At 52.5% G+C, this 21,060-nt stretch overlaps 10 protein-coding genes across 14 annotated transcripts; 3 read left to right on the forward strand and 7 right to left on the reverse strand.

Annotated features, from left to right (window-relative positions):
* The first annotated feature begins 514 nt into the window (after positions 1 to 514).
* Positions 515 to 1,250, forward strand: LOC9661762 (thaumatin-like protein 1). The gene is made up of 2 exons (XM_024688954.1): positions 515 to 725; positions 778 to 1,250. The coding sequence occupies exons 1-2, from the start codon at positions 515 to 517 to the stop codon at positions 1,248 to 1,250; spliced, it is 684 nt and encodes a 227-aa protein (XP_024544722.1).
* Positions 1,251 to 1,995: 745 nt separating this feature from the next.
* On the forward strand, positions 1,996 to 3,478 carry LOC9647136. Its single transcript, XM_002962286.2, has 4 exons — positions 1,996 to 2,697; positions 2,815 to 2,931; positions 3,000 to 3,167; positions 3,250 to 3,478. Exons 1-4 carry the CDS (start codon positions 2,149 to 2,151, stop codon positions 3,394 to 3,396), a joined length of 981 nt encoding a protein of 326 aa, XP_002962332.1. The 5' UTR covers positions 1,996 to 2,148; the 3' UTR covers positions 3,397 to 3,478.
* LOC9647137 (pyruvate dehydrogenase E1 component subunit alpha-1, mitochondrial) lies at positions 3,453 to 5,332 on the reverse strand. Its single transcript, XM_002962717.2, has 8 exons — positions 4,538 to 5,332; positions 4,373 to 4,452; positions 4,217 to 4,294; positions 4,058 to 4,153; positions 3,921 to 3,992; positions 3,812 to 3,865; positions 3,675 to 3,740; positions 3,453 to 3,611 (listed from the first exon to the last, which is right to left on the reverse strand). Exons 1-8 carry the CDS (start codon positions 5,289 to 5,291, stop codon positions 3,567 to 3,569), a joined length of 1,245 nt encoding a protein of 414 aa, XP_002962763.2. The 5' UTR covers positions 5,292 to 5,332; the 3' UTR covers positions 3,453 to 3,566.
* A 106-nt stretch (positions 5,333 to 5,438) lies between these two features.
* Positions 5,439 to 6,895, reverse strand: LOC9661763 (transcription factor ILR3). The gene is made up of 5 exons (XM_002962718.2): positions 6,460 to 6,895; positions 6,330 to 6,392; positions 6,176 to 6,253; positions 5,947 to 6,109; positions 5,439 to 5,882 (listed from the first exon to the last, which is right to left on the reverse strand). Exons 1-5 carry the CDS (start codon positions 6,582 to 6,584, stop codon positions 5,571 to 5,573), a joined length of 741 nt encoding a protein of 246 aa, XP_002962764.1. The 5' UTR covers positions 6,585 to 6,895; the 3' UTR covers positions 5,439 to 5,570.
* A 190-nt stretch (positions 6,896 to 7,085) lies between these two features.
* LOC112340639 lies at positions 7,086 to 12,339 on the reverse strand. 4 transcript variants are annotated; one of them, XR_002990205.1, is made up of 6 exons: positions 10,956 to 12,339; positions 10,037 to 10,888; positions 9,087 to 9,977; positions 8,294 to 9,031; positions 7,823 to 8,228; positions 7,377 to 7,758 (listed from the first exon to the last, which is right to left on the reverse strand). XR_002990205.1 is itself a non-coding variant. In XM_024659475.1 (5 exons), exons 1-5 carry the CDS (start codon positions 11,134 to 11,136, stop codon positions 7,271 to 7,273), a joined length of 3,618 nt encoding a protein of 1,205 aa, XP_024515243.1. In that variant the 5' UTR covers positions 11,137 to 12,339; the 3' UTR covers positions 7,086 to 7,270. The 4 variants fall into 4 exon arrangements, 2 of the variants coding, with proteins under 2 accessions (XP_024515243.1, XP_024515239.1); XR_002990206.1 differs by having other exon boundaries at positions 7,567 to 7,755; XM_024659475.1 differs by having other exon boundaries at positions 7,086 to 7,755; positions 7,823 to 9,031.
* Positions 12,340 to 12,559: 220 nt separating this feature from the next.
* LOC9661765 (RING-H2 finger protein ATL73) lies at positions 12,560 to 13,606 on the reverse strand. The gene has a single exon (XM_024659532.1). The coding sequence runs from the start codon at positions 13,590 to 13,592 to the stop codon at positions 12,789 to 12,791; it is 804 nt and encodes a 267-aa protein (XP_024515300.1). The 5' UTR covers positions 13,593 to 13,606; the 3' UTR covers positions 12,560 to 12,788.
* On the reverse strand, positions 13,153 to 14,093 carry LOC112340705. The gene has a single exon (XM_024659550.1). The coding sequence runs from the start codon at positions 14,067 to 14,069 to the stop codon at positions 13,668 to 13,670; it is 402 nt and encodes a 133-aa protein (XP_024515318.1). The 5' UTR covers positions 14,070 to 14,093; the 3' UTR covers positions 13,153 to 13,667.
* LOC9661766 (protein trichome birefringence-like 13) lies at positions 14,071 to 15,929 on the reverse strand. 2 transcript variants are annotated; one of them, XM_002962721.2, is made up of 7 exons: positions 15,432 to 15,929; positions 15,190 to 15,370; positions 14,978 to 15,118; positions 14,806 to 14,926; positions 14,615 to 14,749; positions 14,287 to 14,563; positions 14,071 to 14,185 (listed from the first exon to the last, which is right to left on the reverse strand). In XM_002962721.2, exons 1-6 carry the CDS (start codon positions 15,910 to 15,912, stop codon positions 14,291 to 14,293), a joined length of 1,332 nt encoding a protein of 443 aa, XP_002962767.2. In that variant the 5' UTR covers positions 15,913 to 15,929; the 3' UTR covers positions 14,071 to 14,185; positions 14,287 to 14,290. The 2 variants fall into 2 exon arrangements, with proteins under 2 accessions (XP_002962767.2, XP_024515264.1); XM_024659496.1 differs by having other exon boundaries at positions 14,287 to 14,749.
* Positions 15,930 to 15,931: 2 nt separating this feature from the next.
* On the reverse strand, positions 15,932 to 17,201 carry LOC9661767 (zinc finger protein CONSTANS). Its single transcript, XM_002962722.2, has 3 exons — positions 16,442 to 17,201; positions 16,163 to 16,387; positions 15,932 to 16,077 (listed from the first exon to the last, which is right to left on the reverse strand). The coding sequence occupies exons 1-3, from the start codon at positions 17,003 to 17,005 to the stop codon at positions 16,003 to 16,005; spliced, it is 864 nt and encodes a 287-aa protein (XP_002962768.1). The 5' UTR covers positions 17,006 to 17,201; the 3' UTR covers positions 15,932 to 16,002.
* A 129-nt stretch (positions 17,202 to 17,330) lies between these two features.
* On the forward strand, positions 17,331 to 20,891 carry LOC112340646 (bifunctional fucokinase/fucose pyrophosphorylase-like). The gene is made up of 7 exons (XM_024659484.1): positions 17,331 to 17,609; positions 17,674 to 17,878; positions 17,934 to 18,292; positions 18,350 to 18,476; positions 18,543 to 19,517; positions 19,568 to 20,259; positions 20,327 to 20,891. Exons 1-7 carry the CDS (start codon positions 17,331 to 17,333, stop codon positions 20,717 to 20,719), a joined length of 3,030 nt encoding a protein of 1,009 aa, XP_024515252.1. The 3' UTR covers positions 20,720 to 20,891.
* Positions 20,892 to 21,060: the final 169 nt, after the last annotated feature.

The raw sequence follows: 21,060 nt of genomic DNA on the forward strand, positions 1-21,060 counted from the left end.
GCTATATCATGAACACAACTGGCCGATGGGTCAGCAACAGTAGTCAACTCGTGCATGGCAAAATCTTTGCTGGCCAACCCATGGGTTAATCGTTCATTTGGATGAGACTTACAAATGAATGTCTCAAAGAGATCTTGTGTGGAACACGATGCTTGCCAAGATGACCGGCTCTACTTTTAGAATCTAAGCACATATTTGGTGCGTACGTGGAATGCCATGGTGGCACCCTTATTTCATTACTAAGCTCCCAGTGATGACTTATTGCTGATGCAAGGGAATATCATGCTATAGTCACTTGACTGAAAATCTGGTAGATGATTCTTGAGTCATTCTCAATTGTGATTGCAAACGTTTCTTGGCATAAAAGGCCGGACAACCCCAGGATCGCTTAAGCAGTACTTGTAGCTTCCCGTTTAGATGGCTCAAAGTCGTCTGGTGCTAGCGACCTGGATTTGCACTGTTCTTTTGAATGCCTCAAGTAAGCTTCCAGCTCCTACAACTTGGAACTTTCTAAATGCTGAAAGCCGCAGGATCTTTTGGGATAAACTTTCGTCTATACAATGGATGCCCGTTCACGGTCTGGCCTGGATGGCTCAACAACGGCGATAGCCCGGCTCTTGGAAATGGTGGCACGCAGCTAGAACCTTACACTTTTATAGACTTGGGAACTCCAACATCGGACTGGGGTGGCCGGTTCTGGGGCCGCAGGGGTTGCGACTTTCAAGGTCTGTCCTCAAGATATTTAATTCTTTGATCTTTGATTTGTGGTTCCTGTAGGCAGCGGATGCAGCACTGGGGATTGTAACAAGCAGCTCTATTGCCAAGGCATAGGAGGAGCTCCCCCCTACAGCATTGCCGAGTTTAAACTTGGTGGCGCCCCCAACACCGGCTTGGACTTCTACGACGTCTCTCTGGTTGATGGCTATAATCTGCCCATCCGGATCACTCCCAGTAAGTCCGGCTGCCCCTTCACGGGTTGCCTGAGGGACGTGATTCCGTGGTGCCCGTCCGAGCTCCAAGTTCACGATTATTCCGGAGTCGTGGGCTGCAAGAGTGCGTGCCTGGCGTTTGGCACGCCACCTTTTTGTTGCACGGGGGACTACTCCACTCCCCAGACCTGCAAACCCTCGTCCTACTCGAAAATTTTCAAGGACATTTGCCCGCTCGCGTATAGCTACGCTTACGATGACCCAAGCAGCACGTTTACTTGTTCCAATGGTGGTGACTATACGATCACTTTCTGTCCATAGAATGTTCCAGTTTTGAGAAAAACCATAAAAAAAAAGAGCGAAACCATACATTTTTATTGGGCTGCTAAAGTAATTAGAGGTTCTGAAGCTAGTAACTCATAAATAAATGTGGAACAAAACTCTAAGGCTTTGTAACTGACTGATGAGATGATGAAGATGAATTATCTTGCTTTTCCTATAGTGTTTGTGATTTGCTCTGTTTTTGTGTTTCCAACTTCAATGGTTGATGCTACTGCTATAACACCTTCTGGTCGTATTGTTGATGGCAAAGTGTATTGCATAGCTAATCCTACTATTCCACCTGATATGCTACAGCGGGGTTTAGATTATGCGTGCTCTCAAGTTGATTGTTCTGCGATTCAGTTTGATGGTCCTTGCTCTTATCCTAATAGCATCTATTCGCATGCATCGTGGGCATATAACCTTTATTTCCAAATGAAAGCTCGCTATGATTATAATTGCTACTTTGACAACACTGCATTGATCTCTTCCACTGATCCGAGTAGGATTTATTTTTATTTCTGTAATTATTCTTGTTCAAAAATTGATTACTTTTCAGGCTTTGGGAGTTGCAACTATTTATTTAAATGAAGAAAATTAATTTTTATGTAATAATTATAATAATTGTAACTTTTAATTTGAATTTTAATACTAATTTGGAATTTAAACGTAATTGTGTGCGAATATTCATGACGCCGTTGATCATACAAATTGATCCTGACCGTTCGAGTCCGTTGGGCAAAATTAGGGTTCTTCATCTCCCCGAATGCCGTCCAGGAAGAAGAGGCGCCGCCCGTGGAGCCGGATCGAAAGCGCAGTTGGAGTAATGCAGGTAATCTAGGCAGTTCCTAGCGATCGCTAGCTGCGGCACAGGCCGGAATTGGGCAGGGGTGAAGATATGCATACTGTTCTACACAGCAGGGAAATGGATCTTGATTGCCAGCGCGTGGACGCTGCGGCGGCAGCTGCGGCATTGAGCTGGGCGAACGAGGTAGCGCTCCTCGGCGATAGGGATCAATCAGAAGGATTGGACGATGGCGTGGGACACGACAATATTCTCATGGACCAGCACGCCTCGATGCAAGGCTTTTCTTTGATGATGATGGCCGCGGAGAATGGCCAGAGTTTCCATCCCATGATCCTGATGGGCCAGGAATCTACGCCGCCTCCACAGCCGCCGCCGCCTCCTCCACAGCCGCCGGTTAGAACTCCGTCCACTGTGCTCTCTCTCCAGACCATGCCTCCAAACGAGGAGAATTCTTCCAAGGCCGTGACGAAGAAGAGGGGGAGGCAAAAGGGCCCCGGGAAGCCAAAGTCACACTACGTCAAGGAGAGGGACTCTTCTTTCCAGCTCGTCTTGAAGCTCCCGCTTAAGTCGCGAAAGCTCTTTTGCGTGGCCGAGTTTTACAAGTACATGGCGCAGTCCTCCTCGGATTCTCTGTGTAAGGTAAAGTTCTCTCGATCGGTTCTTTAGTCCTTCGGATTTTCGTTTGCTCTTTGGACACTGCTCTGTGGCCTTTGTTTTGTTTGTCGAGAAGAGCTAATAGCGTCTTTAGTTTGACAGGTAACCGAGGCATACGCAAAGGCTGGTGAATCCGTCGGCGTGTCTGGAAAAACTGCGAGGAAATGGGTGGAGGACTGGGAGAGGCGAGCCGACGGTACATTCTCGGAGTCACAGCAGGTTTGTAGAGATTGTTTCTTTTTCATTTGTCATTTGTAAAAAATCCTCCTTTTCATTGATTCACGCAGGGAAAGCACGTCAAAGTCGAGTGGCTGCTACAACCGGAGCACTTGCAAAGCAAAGCTCGGGCATGGATAGAGCAAAACTGTCCAAAGAAAGGCGAGCCTCCTCGCAAGGACTCCATCATCAAGATGTTTCGCGACTTTTGTAACAACGATCTCCTCCTTGACGTCCAGGTGAGAAGAGTTACACACTTCTAAAACCTCATCTCTTTTTCTTTTCTCTCTCTCTCTCTCTCTCTCTCTCTCTCTCTCGCAGGCTGGAGATCTAGCAGCTGACTCCCTCATGGGCATGACTAGCCATAGAAAAATCTCCACCGAGACGGCCAGGTCTTGGCTCCACAGGCTCGGTTTTAACAACTTCAAGGACTTTAGAAAATCATCGACCAAGTCTCTATCAACGTGAAAATGGTGTAAATAGTAGTAAAACTTGTAACCATAGCTTTGAAAAGTTTGCTCGAATCAATCAAACGAATTCTTATTTTGTCCAATATGTATCTTACAAAACTTCAAGAGTGTCTTTGTAGCACTTATTTCTAGCTCCGGAAAAACAATCGATCTATCCGTTTTCTTCGATCATGGAAGTGGAACTATAACTTCCTTGCGGTCAGGGCCATACGCCTGCAAACAAGAAGAAAATTCGCAGCAATCAACTGTGAAGAAAGCTACAAATCTTCGTCTTACCAATTGCTTCAGTCCCTTGACGTGAACGTGCGTAAACAGCTCGTGAGTTTCGGGCTGACCGCCCTCCTGCAAAAATCGTGCCCGAAAGATTTTTAGAATCCAAGGGTTTCACTCGACTTGAGAAGAGAAAGTCCTACCTTGGCTTGATTAACGGCCTCGTCCACTTCTGCCTTGGCTTGCTTCTCCAAGTTCTGTAAAGACCAAGTTGAGAGAAATCTCTGCCAATAGCGCACACAGCGCACTCACCTTCAAATCGGCTACAGTCACGATCTCTTTCGCCAAAAGAAGCTTTCTTACTCTTTCAATCGGGTCTCGCTCCTGGCAGTGGCAGCAAATTATTGTTTTAAAAGTGCAGTGTGCAAACGATAATGACTCCAAGTTACCTGTCTCACGCCGGAAATCTCTTCCCTTGTCCGATATGTACTCCCGGGATCAGACATGGAGTGCCCATGATAACGATAAGTATCCATTTCCAACACCTGTAACGTTCCCATCCCCCGTGAGGAGTAAAGCCAAAAGATATAAAAACTAGATAAGCTTACGATGGGGCCTTTTGTCAAAGCGTGCTCCTTTGCGAATCGGACGCCCTGCTTGACTGCTAAAACGTCCATTCCATCAATCTAAGAGACAACCACCAAAGTAACAGTTGAAAGAAAAAGAAGGAGACGATCATTGTAGTTTTGGAGCACAACTTGTACCTTAAGACCCGGGACATAATCTCCACGTTTGTAGTATTCTGGAGATTTTGCTGAGCGCCACTCGGCCGTCCCCATTCCATCTACACGACAAAAATTCCACACAATCAAAACGAGGAAGAACTCGCACAAGTCAGCTCATAACAAAGAGCAAAAGGAAAAACTCACAGTGATTGTTCTCGCAGACGAAGATCACCGGCAAGTCCCACAGCGCTGATATGTTCATGGCCTCAAAGAGTTGTCCCTGGTTGGCAGCTCCATCCCCATACAAAGCCAGCGACACCGCGTTCTGCTTGTTATACTTTTGCGCGAAAGCTAGCCCAGCTCCCAGCGCGGTCTGTGCTCCAACAATCCCGTTCCCTCCATAGAAATTCCCCTCCTTGTTGTACATATGCATCGATCCACCTTTCCCGAGCGAGCACCCACTTTTTCTCCCCATGAGCTCCGCCATCACCTCCAGCACCGTGCCACCTCGCCCAATATGCGTGCAGTGGTCCCTGTAAGCAGTGATGATGGCGTCCTCCTTGGTGAGCGCCGCCTCCATTCCCACGCACACCGCCTCCTGCCCGTCGTAGAGATGGCAAAACCCGCGAATAAACTTCGCCTTGTAGAGCGAGTCCGCCGCAATCTCCATCCTTCTCATCACATACATCACCTTGAAGAAATCCACGAGCTCCTTGGCCGAGGTCTCCACGCGCTGCTCCGGCGGATCGCACCGGTGCCCCGCGTACGGCACTGGAATATCGACCACGAAGGGCGTGGTGTCGTCCGGCGCCGCCGCGAAGCCCCTGGACGAGGACTGGCGACTCAATGCCGACGACGCGAGGCGGAGTAGCGCTTGCGGCGCCGCGGCACTGGAGGACGACGAAGAACACGCCGAGGAGAGGAGCCGCTGCCGCCATCGCGCCATCGCCATCGCCATTCTCCTCCTTCCTCTTTCTCCCTAACCCTAATGCGCTACCTCCCGGGGTTTAGCTTAACCCACTTTAGTTTAAGTTTAGCCACAAACCACGTCAAAATAACGCACCGCTATGGCCGTACGGCTCGTGCGGATTGCCGTACAGATACATCCATAAACCACGTACGACCATACTTGCCGTACTCACCTTTTATTCTTTTACAAATAGACCAAAAAGACGAAGAGAAAGAAAGCTTTTCTTCCCAAATGGCGGGTGTTCTTGCGGATCGAGTGGAAGTCTTCTCACGCGACTGGTGGTCTGAGGACGTGATCTTGCGAGGTGTCCACCACCGCCGGCGGCATCCACTGCCACATTGCCATGCCGGGGAATCCTGGCAATGGCCCCGCGGCGGATGCTCCGCCAGTCTTGGTGGAAGCCGCCTGGATCTGTGCGTGGAAGGCCGCGGCGGCGGCGGCGGCGTGGTGAGCGTGGAGCGCCGCCGCCGGGTGTGGCATGAAGCTCGGAGGCATCGCCATCGTCTTGAGCTGCTGCTCCAGTCGGTCCTTCTCGGACTTGAGCCTCATCTTCTCCTCTCTGAGCTCGTTCTTCTCGGCCTGGATGGACGATCGAAGAGGAGAGTTTTTAGAGCTGGGAAGCTTGAGAGAGCTTGGAACTTACCTTGAGTTCTTTGATCCCGTCCCGGAGCTGCTCGTTTGATTCTTTGAGCTGCTGGGCTTCCGCGCGGAGCTGCGTGATGACACGCACCGCGTCGCTGAGGATCGTTGCCTTGTCCGACTTTGGAGGCCTTCCGGGCTCCAATGCGGCACTCAGCTCTACAAACCTGTGAAAAAAAGGAAACAAAGTTCGCGAAAGAGCTTTAGAACTTGGAAGAACAAAGTTGGCAAACCTGTCATTGAGACGGTCCCTTCGCATTTTCTCCCGGCAAGCTTTGTTCCCTGGAGCACCGCACGACTCTTCACGGGACCTGGAAACAATCTCTCGTAAACCATCAAAGATCTACCAAGGAAAAGTCGCATTGAATCGAGAAGAAGAAAGCTCACCTTTTCTTTGGACATGTCTTCTCGAATTCATCCGAATCCACTTTGGAGGAGTCATTCTCGACGCTGCAAGAACAGTAGAAAGATTTCCAATCAATCCCAAAGGAAAAAATTAGAAAGCTTGTTAACTTACCAGCAATCCACTGGATCGCAAGAAGGTTGTGAGCCCCAAAAGAGGGCACTGGAATTCTGTGACTCCTCGTCTAGAAAAGTATCCGACAGAAAAGCCATCCATTTCTGGCTTTGCGGCGAGGACATTGCCAAAATACCCTACACCCGGCCACGCCGCGGCCAAGCCCCAATCCACACTCGGCACGGCGAAATCTCCCACACTCCCTCCCAGATCCAAGCACAGACCTCGAAATTCCCAAAATTCTCAGAATGCCGAGCCCGCCGGCTCATCCACCACCCGCGCCGCCGCCCAGCTCGAAAATCCGCCGCCGCCGCCCTTGAATCCCCTCGATTCCACGCAAGAACAGTGCCGCAAAGCTCTGGCTATGGCGCTCAATCACCAATCGCGGAAAGGGTGAACCTCCACACCACGCAGCCGCCAAAAGAGTAAACGGTATATTCCACCAGGGTGAAATATTCCCGGCCATAGATAAGGCGACTCGTGGCCCGCACACTTAAAATTTTTAAAGGTAAACAAAGCGATTTTCGTACCCTAAGATCAAGCGTTCCGTATCAACAGAGAATAGACACAGAATAATCATTGACCGTACCAAATTCACGGAGAATATACGCCGCATAATCATTGAATGAAAGAATTTTAGGATGGAACATATATTGATACAGTGGACGGGAGGAGAATGCCTCGCGGTCCAAGCTTACAAAAAAAAAACTTCCTCACTCTTCTCTTGAGCTTTTTCGCTTGCCTTCTACGTGTGTTCTTCCCTGTAAAACCAACTTGGATCGCTCGCTGGCTCGATTAAAGAAGATCTCGTCTAGCAGCAGCAGTAGCAACAGTGGCACCGGTTGCACAGGCACTGCCGCTGGTGCTGCTGGAGCTGCTGGTGGAGCTGCTGTTGATCCGAAAACTGGGCCAAAATCCGGGCGTGAAGAGGGTCACTGCCGCTGCTGCTAGACCAATTCGCTGGAAACTGCATCAAGAACTGCTGCTGCGGCTGCTGCTGTTGTTCTTGCTGCTGATCTTTCGGGTGTTGGTGCTGCTGCTGCTGGCTTTGCTGCTGCTGAGAGGACTGGCAGAAACCAGCCACGAAAGATGGTTTCATCACCTCCCCCTTCCAAAGATCCAGGGGCTCTCTCGTCGCCGCAAGCTGCTGCCAGTCCACCACACCATCCGGCAGCTTCGAGGCCGCCTCAGGCAAGGCACCTGAGAAGCCCCCGTTTTGATCCAGCCTGTAGATCCCGCCGCCGCTGCTCACGGCGGCCAGACTCCTACATCTCGCGGCAAACTCTCTATCCTGGGCTTCTGTGGTAACTTTCACACTCTTAGTCGATCGGCCCCAAGGAATGAAATAGCAGTGGCAACTTACCAGCTGAGCCCGAGCACCAGCTCTCGCCGAGCAAAAACGGAACGCCCCTAGAAGTCGAGTCACAAGGCTCCGGCTTTGCTGCTGTTGTTGCTGTTAGTGACATTGTTGGTGGATGGGAGAGGAGCGACTGTCCAAAGAGCTTCACGTCGCTGCTCCGGCTCAGCGGTGTCTTGGACATCGTCTCGCCCGCTTGGACGCCGGGGGTGGCAATAGTAGCAGTCGGCTCGGTCGTGATCTCCGAGTTGATGGAGGCGGAGGCGGTGGCGGCGGGGGTGATGGCGGCGGGGGTGGAGCTTCTAGCTTGCACCGTGTTCGAGGCATTCGAGGGGAAGCTGCCTCCATCTGGGGAAGTTACCGAGGCCAGCTGCTGTGTCGTTGTTGCACTCATCTCTTGAGCCAGCTGATGCTGTTCAACAATCCGGTCAAGCTTTAGGCGTTTCCGAGCTTTGCTGTAAAATGTCTTGCACTGACCTTCGTTCTTTGAGCGAACGTGCACCGCTATGCTCTTGAAATCCTTCCCGAAGAGTAACACCGCATCCAGAAACAGCTCCCTCTCCGTATCTGTCCATTCCGACTCCGCCTCCTCAACCTGTTCCCGTCTACTCCGAGAGCTACGCACCCCCTTCTGCTTGATGGAGTGCTCCTCCCGCAGCAGCGCCCTCTCACACGGACCCCTCAGTGGTGTCAGCGGCGCATCACTGCTCAGGCTGCAAACTCCCGTCACAATGCTCGAGACGTTACCCGAGCTCGTCTCCTTCCCTGGCGTAACTTTGGCCACCGCGGACGCTGCGTTGTAATCCCGGAGCCTGCCACTTGCCGCCGGGGTTGTCGTCGCCAAATAGCTTGCCCGAGAGTGACGCTTCTTCAGCTGCTGCTTCTTACGTAGCTTCTGAAACTCCTCCGTCTTCTGGTTCCGGTAGTAGAACTCCACACAGTCACCCGTCGTCTTGTGCTGCAGGAACGACGCGATCTTGGCAAAGTTCTTGTAGAACAAAGCAAACTTATCCAAGAAGAGCTTCTTCTCCTCGGGTGTCCAGGGGTTGATGCTTTTCCTCTCCTGCTCGAACTCAATGGGATCTTCCACCCGCCGGTTTGACTGCACGATATACTGCGCACTCCTCTCCCCTTGGCACAAAATCATCGATGGCATGCGTTCTGTTTCTCTATACTGACGCACGGGCTCCGAAACCACCCGCAACCACTGTTGATCTGCAGAAGGAAAGCGTTTGAGCATAATGAAAGAGGGAAAAACAAATCATCTTACCATCTGGAAGTCGCAGTTTTTGAGGCAGCCGCTGAGTAAAACCATTCCTGCCATCAGTAGCAGCATCACCCTTCCGTGTCCCATATCTGTCCCTCAACAATCTGTACTTGAGAACAAGCGACCGCTCCTTAAATCTCTGAAGATTTTTCTTGTTAAGCATCTTCTCCAGTATCCGATCTTTATTCAGCCTGTGTAACTCTTCGTTACGTATCCAAACTTCTGTTTCCTGTGGACTGCTGTAAACCTTCCTCCCACGCACAAATCCTTGAGGAAGTATGTGCCCAAAATCTTCTAAACATCGGTCAGTAATAACTTCAGGAAGTTCACCTGGTAAATTACCCGATTGAGACTCCGGCTGATCCTCCGGCTGCTGAGCAGCATCCACCATAACGACATCCGTGTCGGAATTCCTCTCCTCCGGTATTTCCACAGCAGTCTCCGTCTCTTTTGTCGAACATGGTTGCTTTTCTAGATCAGGTTGAACAGGCTGTGGCGCATCCGTCTGGACCGCAAGACTTGCCAGCTCCTTCTCGATGGACTCTATCTCAAGCTCAACCTGTTCCACCTGAAGTAGCACCGCTTCTTTGGACAGCCGAGGCTCTTCCTCCTGCTGCTGGAGGGTCTGTGCGGGCGGATCGTGAGTCTCTTCTGCCTCTCTCGGTTGCGGTGACAGCGCACACTCTTCATTACCTCTCGCAAAAGGTATAGAAGGAGATCTCGGTGTAGTCAGGGGTATGGAAGGAGACCTCGGTGCTGCCGTCGCCATGGTCTCACAAGTTAGAATGATGGGATGGTCAGTACCGCACACCACCTTGTCACTGACGCCGCTGGGCGCAGGAGTGGGAGTATGCTCTCTCGACGGCGTGAGATCTCTGTCCGAAGAAGGCAAACCTGCAAAGCAGAGAAGAAATCACTTATAACGAACACCGAACGAACGAAATATCACTTACTTCCATTCGCGTCTCCCTTGCTCTCGAAACCCCGTGCGTGTTCCTGCTCAGCGCATCCGTTACTCGTCGCAGGGGCTGGCTCCTCCTCGTGGGACCTGGCTCTGCTGGTGTTCTTCTGCTCGTATCTCGCAAGACCTTCCCCCCACTTGAGGCGAGTCTTCTTCGGAGGAGACGATGGTGGCAGAGGTACCCTCTCCTCTTGTAGCAGCGAGGCCGGCACCGAGAAGCCCCCCCGCTGGTGCTGCGACTGCTGGAACCTCGGCGAAACGAACGGATCCAAGACCTCCTCCGTCGGGAGCTCTCGAATCCGCCCATCCGGGTCCCGGGAAGCACCATATCTGTCCAGCCGCCCCTCGAGCTCCCGCTCTGGAGCATCGCTCCACCCAAATCTCGAGACGCCGCCGCTGCCGCCACCATTTCTTCTGTCCAACACATCCGGGCTGCTGGAGAACCTCTCCCGCGTCGTCGCGTGATGCTCTCGCTCGCCCCTGCTGTGAACATCCCAGCCATAGCGAGAGCCCCTGTGGCCGTCGCCGGGGTGCGCGTCGTAGACCACCGAATTGTAAGGATGGAGCGGCTGCGCGGGGCTGGGCGACGAAGAAACCAGGCGCTCGCAGTCCCTCTCCCGGAAGAAATCGTCCTCGCCTCCGCCATCTCTGAGACCGTTCCTTCCCGAGCTGCTCGAGCCGGGGCAGTGGGTCATCCCCCCACCGGGAAGAACATAGCGCTCCGGCTTGTGACCGAAGCCCGTGAAACCACTCGGCGCCGAGGAAAACATGGGCTGGTTCTCTGACGCGCGGCTGCTGCTGTGCTCCCGGAATCTCCCGTTCTCGCCAGAGAATCCATGCCGCCCTGGAAACAACCACGGTGATCAGTTTCGGCGCTAAGGCAAAAATAGAGGAGAGAAAGCTAAAAGTACCAGATGGACGCCGCTTGCTGGGAGGATCATAAGATCCGCCATTCGAGGAGCTCAGAGCTGGGGACCTCTCGAACACCGCGACGCGCTGCCAGTCTCTCTTGCCCAGGAACCTATCATTTCTTTCGTACCTCACTTCTCTAGTATGCATCGGCTTGCTACGAGGAGCGTAATCCGTCGGCATTGAGCAGCAGCGCCTTGTAACATTGGCCAAGAACGAGCGCCCCAAGAGATCATAGAGAGCAAAAAAGAGAGAGGAAAGATAGAGAGAGAGAGAGAGCTATGGAAGAACGAGGAAACCCTAAGAAAAAAGGAGAAGAAGTGGGAAGAAGAAGATAGAAGCGCTACACTGCCTTTAGCTTAGCCCCCTCCTCGTCTTGCTCGTCCATCCCTCGGACGATTTCAGCGATTCCGGCCTCCGCGCGAGCTCGCGCAGGGGAGCGCCATGGCTCTTTCCGATGCCGCTGCTACCGCCGCTGCCACTGCCTGCATGAAGAACACCGCATCTTTTCACAGAACCAAACCCTACTCGCGGAGCCTCCGGGAAATCGACTGCTGCGACGGCCCTAGATCCCCACATCCGAGCGCCTCTCGCTCTTCCTGCGAGAAAATTTCCTCTCTCTCAGGGCGCCACACACTTTACCGCCGCAGACGCCATAGCTAGGGCAAACAAAGGCAACCCAACCAAACTAAACGACACCCATACTAAAGGGGAAGAAGATGAAAACCCCATCTTTACCGCCGGTGAAAACGAAAAAATTTCCAACCGGGCGGCTCCCGGATTAAAACTGCGCGGTTCCGCTAGGGCAACGCCTCGCCCAACCAGCGCACGCCGCGTGGCAGGAGATAAGACGCAGCTTTTCTCGGTAGATATTCCGGCCGCCTGCGACACGTGGCAGGCAGTCACTGGGCCGCGTCCCGGGCCCCGCGAGGACTTGGACTTTATGGCAGCCACTGGCATCGTGACGCGTGGACAGGAGGGCTGCGTGCACATGTGGTCCATGAACGCCCGCTCAGTCATAGCCATGTATATCATTCAAGGTCTGGCCTTCCCGCCTGGGATGGTGCCAGGGTTCGAATCCCTGTAAAAGTCCTGCCCCAAATGTTTTACTCTGGTTATTTTTTTACGGCTACTGGATCAATCCGGATGATCGAGGAGAAGACCCCAAAATCTGTGTGTGATCCGGCTGAGAGGAGAGACCCCAATTTCCCTGTTCTTCTTGTCCTTTCCATGGTGGAAAGCTCGAGGATTTCTCAAGACCCCCTTGCTTGTTTTGGATCTAGGAGAACAAGGAGAAAGAGACCTTACCCGGAGCGCTTTCATCGCGAACCCTTGCGCGATACGAAAGACAGGGGTGAGTGAGATAGGGCTTCTTTTTTTCTTTCCTTTGGAGCTCTGGCCGCCATAGCTAACGGCGATTTGGCAAAGAAGGGAGTATGGTCAGTCACGTAACTAAAGGCAGACCGCATCTTTCCCGCCTTTGTCGCCAGCGGGCACGGGCAGCCTTTGCTGCCCCTGCCCGGCTGCCCGGCTGCCCGCTGCCCGCTACGCGGGCCCCACCCCACAGGCTGCACTGCCCCTTCCGCGAGCTTTCCTGCACGACACGTGTTTCCAGATCTTTTATTGGCCCAGGGGTGAATGACTACATTTTTCTAGCCCTAAGATAGGTAGAAAAGAACTCCAAAACGAGCGCGGCACGGCATTTGCTCTCCTCCTCAAACAAAACAAGCCATTGTTTCTTCGCATTCGCATCTAATCCTAATTGACCGTCAACGCGGACGGCCTCAAACGAAAACCGTCCGATGGCCTTGAACGACAACCGTCCGATGTGGCCGCTACGTGGCAAGGCTCCGGCCGTTGGTCGTTTCGTACAGCGCGGAAGACGATGGTTCTTGCTGGAGGTGGAATTGGCGGAGCTGATGGGAGAATCGATTGTGCTGGAGGGCGAGATCCGGATTGGGCTGCTGCTGCTGCTGCTGGCGCCGGAAGGATCGCTGCTGCGAATTGAGCTGGTGTTGGAACTGGCGCATAAGTGGCGACGAGAGGAGGAAGGACGAGCTCGAATCGCCGGGCGATGGCGACGATCGCGACGATCGCGACGGCGACGGCGGCTCCAAGACCCTGTGGCGGCAGATCGGGCACGACGAGTGGGACATCAACCACGCGCCAATGCAATCGACGTGAAATCCATGGCCGCAATTTGGGAGGAGCTTCATCCTCTCGCCATGCCCAAACTCTTGCAAGCAAACAATACACTCGGAATTGCTGCTAAGAGCGACCGGCCCCACGGGTGCCTGCCGGTCATGCCCGTCCACCGGGGCCGGCACGACGGGCAGCGTGGAGATGGTCTTCGCGTCCAGCCCGGCGGCGCTCTCGTCATCGCCGCCGCCGGTGACGGTCGCCACCGGCTGCCGCCGGTTGCGCCGTACCATGCACCGTACCACGGAATGGAGCCACACCGCGCATATGAGCACACAGAGTACCGCGCCGAGTACTATGACAATCTGCGTGTCCAGAAGATTGCCTGTGCTTTTCGATTGCGCGAGCGGCGGAGGTGGCGGCGGCCTTGCCTCGATCTCCTGGAGTAACTTCCGTGATCTCCGGATACTTTGATCCTCCGCTTCGCTGGTCATGGCCATCTTCTGTGACTGGCAAGAAGCATTTTTCCACTTCGCCAGAAGATATGAAGAGAGATCGTCCCTGTCGCTAAACTCTCACCTACAAGTCACCAGTAGTCCCAGCCTGTAACCATTTTCTCTGCCTGCCTGTGAAGAATCCCTGTCCCGGTAGTGCGATCGAGCTCCTCCTTTTTTCTGGTTTTGCCAGTACTTGTCCCTGATGTGATCGTCGACAAGCTGCGCTGCTGCAGCAAGAGGCACTGGAGGGACGAGCAGATATCGACGATGGCGAAGAGCTACGCAACAAAAGCAATCCATCTCGAGCATCTCGCCAGCCGCGGCTCTGTTCATCATCATTCCCCGCCTGTATGTCCCTACCACCCTTGTTTCCATCGTTCGTCGCTCGAGAGCTCTCCAAATGCCGCACTCTAATTCTTCCGTCGTCCATGTCCATACCCGGCCGACCTTTGATTGCCATCCCGTGCACGAAGTCGTCATTCCCTGCTTTGTTCCACCTTGTCCAAGCGCAACCAAAGTGGTCCCAGCGATTGGAAAAAAATACAACCTGTCTTCGCGGCTTTACAGTTGTTTCACCGTGTGGTCCCTGCGATGGCCTAGAATCCACGAAGAAGTTCATCATATTTCGTCGTTAGTGCGCAGATATATTGCCACTCGGAAGGAAAAAAGAAGAACTAAAAATTTCACGGCCACTTACCAGACTAAAGGACTCCTGTGACGGATTCTTCCAAGATGAGTGCTCCAAGTATTTCGTTCCATGTATCTGTCACTCCGGGTAGGCACCAGTGCATACAATCTTCGTGCTGCTTCTTAGCGGACGTTGACGGGTGTCCATCGGCCCTGAACTCGCTCAAGTGCGTGATGTTGAGCAGCCTGAAAGTGGAGCTCGCAGAAGCCGCTCGGAACAGGTGCTCGTTCACGAGCCGCACTTCTTTGTTGACCCCTTTATTCGCTGGAGAGAACATTTCTTCGACCTGGAAGTTTGGGACGAATGGGTTTGAAACGAAAACAATGTCGCAGCCCACCTCTGCAAGCTTTAAGGGGCCGGAACGGTGACATTTTCCCCCTTGGTACCAGTCACCCCCGTCAAAATGACGAGGGGATTGCGTGCGCAAGAACTTTATTCCTCCGGGTTTCATGTTTTGTTCCGCAAAGCTCAGCTGAGAAAAAACAAAAAAAAGTTAAAGATAGGACGATGATAGGGAGATTTATATACCATGTACTTTAGTGTGAGATCCAATCCTTCACGGGGAGACTTCGGTGGGACGATGGGCTTTCCGTTCTCAAAGAATAACATCGGCGACGTCACTGGATTGAACTTTTCAGGAGCAAACCACCTACAGAAACGATTCGTAGCAACGGTGCAAACGAAGAAGGTGATTGGTTACCAGTGACCTGTGCTTATAACGAGGATATCGTAAAACTGTGGAGCCTCAGACCAGGTGCTCTGTGGAATATCCACATCAACTCGATATCCTTGTTTGTAACCATGCTCTTCGAGCGGGCCTCCATCAGCCGAAGCTTTCCATCTGGATCCATAAAAAAAACACACTCAAGCAGGAGTCCTCTATGAACGACTAAGATCGGAGATGATACTCACTCTCCATAGCGTGCCAACAAGTTGGTCCGATGATAGGCAACAGTAACGTTGTACCCAAGGAATGTAATGCCTTTGTCAGATCCAATTGGTCTCCACTTTTTGAAGTCCTTGCTTGCGGCTTGCTTGAGTGTGCAGACAAGCGAAGCGTACATGTTGCGATTGAGAGAGTCTCCAACAAACCCTGTGAATAGAGAGAAAAAAAAAATTTAAGAACCCAAGGAACACATTGAGACAATGCTCACCGATATTTTTTCCTTGTAGATTTTCGAGAAGCTTTGCAGGATCGAGCCGAGCTAGATCACATCGATCGGGCTGCCACCGCCACCGAAGAACAGAGCCAGCATTGCTCCTCTGGTTGCGCACACAGTTCCATCCCTTGAAAATATCCACGCAGCTCTCGTTATAGAGAGCCTGGCGCTGTGGATCATACACCCATCTTCCACGCGAGTAATCACAGCCCTGATCGCCCCTTCTTGCCACCGCATTCCCCGATTCCACGCCAAGATCCACATTGGAAAGCGTGGGATCCCCGGCATCGCGAGCCTGGAACTGCGAAATCCGAGCTCCCGCGGTCGTGTGGAGGTAGAGCCACAGCGATGCAGCGGCTGCAAGCACCACAATTGCGAATGCAGTGCAAGAAAAGGAGGGATTCTTCGTCGAGTACCTGTGGAGAGACGCCGCTTGACGAAGGCGCTGCTGGTGCTTCCGCCAGAGCGACGCCATCGCAAATATTTTAGGGTTCTTCACTAAGATATCTCTCTTATATAGTAAAAACGTTCTCTTGCTTGACAGAAAAAAGTGGAGATTTTTTCTCTAGTTCCTCACTTGATCCTCGGACCACAAGCACTGGAGAGACTCTATCTCGTTAGTTCGTCTTACAAACCGGCCCTGGCACAAAGAAAGATCCAATCCATCATCAGCGGCAAAAGAAGATCGAGCGAGCCCATCGCTCTCACAAAACCAAAGTACGTACTTTCAACCGTGGCCGATTCTCGGCGTAGATCTTTCGCACCTCGTACCGGATTTTCTTGGAGAACATACGAGTGCGTCGTTTCTCGCGGTACCGGTTTACTCGCGCCTCTCTTTCTTTGTCCAGCCTCGGCCCCCCTTTCGGGAGTGCTGCCACCGGTTTAGCTGCCGCTGGCTCCACAGTTCGTGGAGAAACCAAGTCCGGGACAACACCAAGCTCTTGATTCTCCTGGAAAAATCGAACTTTGAGTGAGAGAGAGAAGAAGAAAGTGTGAGAACTTACTTGTGCTCCATCCTCGTCGGGAGCTCCGTGGTTCTCATCAGCATCAGTGGCTTCGCCCTCCAGAAGACTCATGAATCGCGTACTTCGAACTGGAGAAGCTCTTCCATTGCTTGCAAGAGCGTGGAACCGGAATGGTTCCAAGCTGGGGAGCTCCTGGGCCACGGGAACGAATCTGGGAACTTGGTGTAGCTCCTCGTCCTCCTTTCTTCTTGGAGCAATCAAGGAAGCGCCACCACTGCCGGTGTGAGACGAAACTCTTGCGTAAGTGACATCGCCAATTCTCACGCCGCCCAGGGGGTAATCTACTGTCGACGGTCTACTCAGCGAGAAGCTCGAGTCCGCGAAATTGTGAGCCGGGCAGACGCCATCGTTCTCTTCCAAGTTCTCTTCTTCCTCTTCTTCTTCCTGTTCCTGTTTGAAGCTGATCCTCTTGTGCCGCGAAGCCAGCGTGTTGGCCCCGTGAACCGAGGCATCGCATTCATGGCAGAGATAGGCCTCGTCCGCCTCGCAATACAAGCTGGCGCGTTGCATCTCACACACATCGCAATTCGGCCTCTTCGCCATTGTAGCAATCTCTCCCGGATCGAAGAATGCGAAGAAATCTCCGGCTGCTTCGGCCTCGAAATATCCACTCCAATCTGGAAATTTCGGCGCCTCTCACCTCGAATCAGACAATGCAGCCGTGAAATCGAAGCTCCTCTCCCATCTTGTCTCGACGGTCCACGCACTGCTCCAAGAACCCTAATCCGCCATGGCCGCGTGTAATGTGCTGAGATATTTTTTTCCCCGTGAGGCAAAATGACGTAGCGCGCAATATTTGTCGAATATTCTGTCTGAACAGGTGCGGATATTCGAGCCGTACTTTCTTGCTAGAACCCTAGAACCGGGAATGGATACGGAAGAGCTTCTCGAGGCAGCATGGCGGACAATGCGGCTGGGAGTGCGATGCCCGGCGCGGCAGCCGACCTGGGACGCAATTCTCATCACGGCCGCTGGTCCCGATCAAGCACGCCTCTACCAGCTGCATTTGCAGCGCGCAGTGGATCGGGGAAGAATTGCCAAGCACACGCTCGTTCTCGCCGTGCCGGATCCGCTGGGGCGGCGCATTGGATCCGGCGGCGCCACGCTCGGCGCGATCAGGGAGCTCGATGCAGCACTGCGATCGAAGGTTTGGATTGGAAATTATTGGTAGGAGGAAATTTTGGCATCTTGTTTGGTTCTTCTACCTCCAGGGCGATGGTTTTTCTGGGAAGCGTGTGCTGTTGGTTCATGCCGGCGGTGATTCGAAGCGTGTGCCGTGGGCGAATGCGATCGGGAAAGCTTTCCTGCCATTGCCAATTCTCGCTCAAGATGCCTGTGCTGATGAGCCAGTGCCACTGCTCTTCGATCACATCCTGGCCGTCTCGTCGCTCGCTGCTGCGCAGTTGCCAAATCGAGGTAACTTTGCTCTTCTCGTGGTGTTTCTAAGTTCCATCGTTTGTTCTTCATGTAGGTGGATTGCTTATCATGACTGGTGATGTTCTTCCTTGTTTCGATGCTTCCAAAATGACAACCCCGCGCGATGGTGCTCTTGTCGTGACCGTGCCTACCTCGCTTGCGGTGGCTGTGAATCACGGGGTCATCCTTTCACAGAAAAAAGATGATGGGACTAGCACTTGTTTTGCGGTGGAAGATCTTCTCCAAAAACCGAGTAGAGACGAGATGTACGCTAGAGGCGCTGTTTCTTCGGACTCCACCGCGCTCCTCGACACTGGCATCTTTGTCGTCGTCGGTGACGCTTGGGACGATTTAATTCGGATGTCACTTGCGGAGTTGGATCCATTACGAATGCTGCTAGATAACGCACAAGAGGTAACTCTCGATTGTTCCCTTTTTGGTTTTTTTGTGCCGATGGACTTTGTCTTGTAGATGAGTTTGTATGAAGAGATTGCTGGAGCGTGGGTGTCTGCGCGTCATAGCTGGTTACGAAACCGTCCACTGGGAAAGCTTCTGGTCCAGGAGCTGGGAGCACAACGCTTGTATCATTACTGCGCGTGTGGGTGACGAGCCTTCCTGTTTTGAGACCACCAGCATGGATTTACTGTGCGTGCTGATGATGCAGACGACCTCAAGTTCCTCCATTTCGGAACGTCCTCTGAAATCCTGCAGCATCTGGCAAGTGATGACTCGGGCCCGATCCACCGCAGGCAATTCACTCTTGTGTCCACCAACCAGGACTCTGCCACTCGTCTTGCTGCTTCCTCGGTTATTCTGGCCTCCCGGGTTGATGGTGGTGCGGCCGTGGGTGACAGCAGTCTGGTGTTCAACAGCAGTTTATCGAGCAAAGTAAAAGTTGGTTCCAGCTGCGTGGTCTCGGGTGTGCATCACACCGAAGATTTTTTGGAGCTAAGCTTGCCGGACGGACACTGCCTCTGGGAGGTGCCACTGAAGGATAGTCTTGGCCGTGTCATGCTTTGCTGCGGCCTTGGGGACAATCCAAAACTTTCGGCTACTCAGGGTGGAACTTTTTGTGGGAGAACATGGGACCAAGTGCTTGGACGATTGCAGATCGAGAAGAATGATGTATGGACAGATGCCAGTACACAGCAGGACTTGTGGCACGCAAAGTTATTTTCGGTTCAGTCGGCAGGAGAACGGACCGAAAACTTTACGTTTGCAATGTGGCTGATGGGAAGCTGCAGGGATACAAGTATTTCTAAGGCCTGGTTAGCTGCAAAACGTCTCAGTTTTGCAGAGCTGCAAGAGTTCACTGATTTTGAGGCAATGCACTTGGGCATGAGCGACCTCCACGCGGAACTTGCTGCAGAGTTTGCGACAGGAAGCCTTGAAGATGGCTTGATGGACAGGAACTTCAGCTTGCTTGCGAGAGAAATGCAGTTTGGTACCACCGTGGGAGCCGAAACTTTTCAAAGGCTTCTTTCTCGGGTTCCTGCGGAAGCTTCAGTACCGGCAAGCAGAAGATCTCAAGTGCGATCTGACTTGAGCAGAGGCTTTGGAGACAAAAATGCAGCACGCGTTCACGAAGTTCAAGCTTTTGAAGCAGTCGCAGCAGAAACTTCAGCAGCAGTTTGCCAAGGTAATAACCTTGACGTTCTGTGGTCTTTTGTTTCAACATGTCCTTTACAGATGGTGTGGGAAGTAAACTACTTCGTCTTCAACCATCTAGATCTTCGATTGTAAACCTTCCCGTTCGGCTGGACATCGTTGGTGGATGGAGTGACACTCCTCCCTGGAGCATAGAACGCAAAGGCTGCGTGCTAAACATGGCAGTCTACTTGAACGGAGCAGCGCCTGTTGGAGCAGAAGTGCTGCTCAAGAAGATTCCTGGCGTGTGCCTCCGAGATGACACTGGTAACAACTGCTGGATAGAAGAGCCAACGAGTTTAAGAGCTCCTTTCGATGAGAACGATCCCTTTCGCCTCGTCAAGGCCGCGCTGGTGGTAACAGGCTGGACAAGTCCGGAAAACATCGTGACAAGTTCTCCTTGGGGTCTGGAGATCAACACTCGAGCGTCTGTTCCCCGGGGCAGTGGCCTAGGTACCTCGAGCATTCTAGCAGCTGCGGTGATCAGAGGCTTACTCGAAGTGAGTGGCGGTAACTCGAGCAAAGACAGCGTCGCAGCGCTGGTGTTGGTGCTGGAGCAACTTATGGGAACTGGGGGAGGCTGGCAGGACCAAGTTGGAGGGATCTATCCTGGTCTAAAGCTCACGACGAGCCTGCCATCGAAACCACTCACATTCTCGATCGAGACAGTACCTTTGCCTCCGGATTTCCGGGAAGAACTTGAGCATCGAATGCTCCTTGTCTTCACTGGACAGGTAAGTGTTCTTCAGTTTTGGTTACAAGCAAACATCAAGCTTTCGTTTCTTTTCTTCCTTTTTCCAGGTGAGACTGGCACACAAGGTTCTCCAGAAAGTTGTCAAGCGTTACTTACAGCGAGACTCGCTACTGCTGTCGTCGATCCAACGCCTCGTGAAGCTGGCAAAACTGGGACGGGATGGTTTTCTCCAGCAGGATCTCGACTCCGTGGGGAAGATAATGCAAGAGGCATGGCAAATCCACCAGGAACTCGATCCCTTTTGCAGCAACGTTCTTGTCGATTCGATTTTCAAGAAGATCAGCCATCTGAGCTGCGGCTACAAGCTCGTAGGGGCTGGTGGGGGTGGATTCGCGATTGTCATGGCCAAAGACAGGGACTCGGCAGGACTTATCAGAGAAGTTCTCTCCTCCAGCTTCAAGGATTCGATCGAGCTGTACAGGTGGAGTTTGATGGTCTAAAGTAGACACCATGATAAGGCTTAGGTTTTTTTCTTTACAAAATGGAGAAGTTGCTACCTCTGAATTCCAATGCTAGGTGGAGAAGTTGGCACGAGAGGTCTTGATGCTTATTCTGAGCAAACGTGAGGAGGATGTAAAGGACCTTTGCAACTGTGATGTGCCAAATTCCTTCGTGAACTTCATTGGTGGTGAGGAAGAGATTCTACCTTTTTTTTGCTAGCATGAACTAAAAACGATGGTACATGGTGTTTTCGCGAGTAAACAAACGCAGCATGGATGGCTTGCAGAAGCTAATACTTTGATTGCGGATGGCATTGATTGGGCAAAGCTTAATTTTTTAC

Source organism: Selaginella moellendorffii, unplaced genomic scaffold (assembly GCF_000143415.4).
Source record: "Selaginella moellendorffii unplaced genomic scaffold, v1.0 SELMOscaffold_2, whole genome shotgun sequence".
NCBI classification, from domain to species: domain Eukaryota; kingdom Viridiplantae; phylum Streptophyta; class Lycopodiopsida; order Selaginellales; family Selaginellaceae; genus Selaginella; species Selaginella moellendorffii.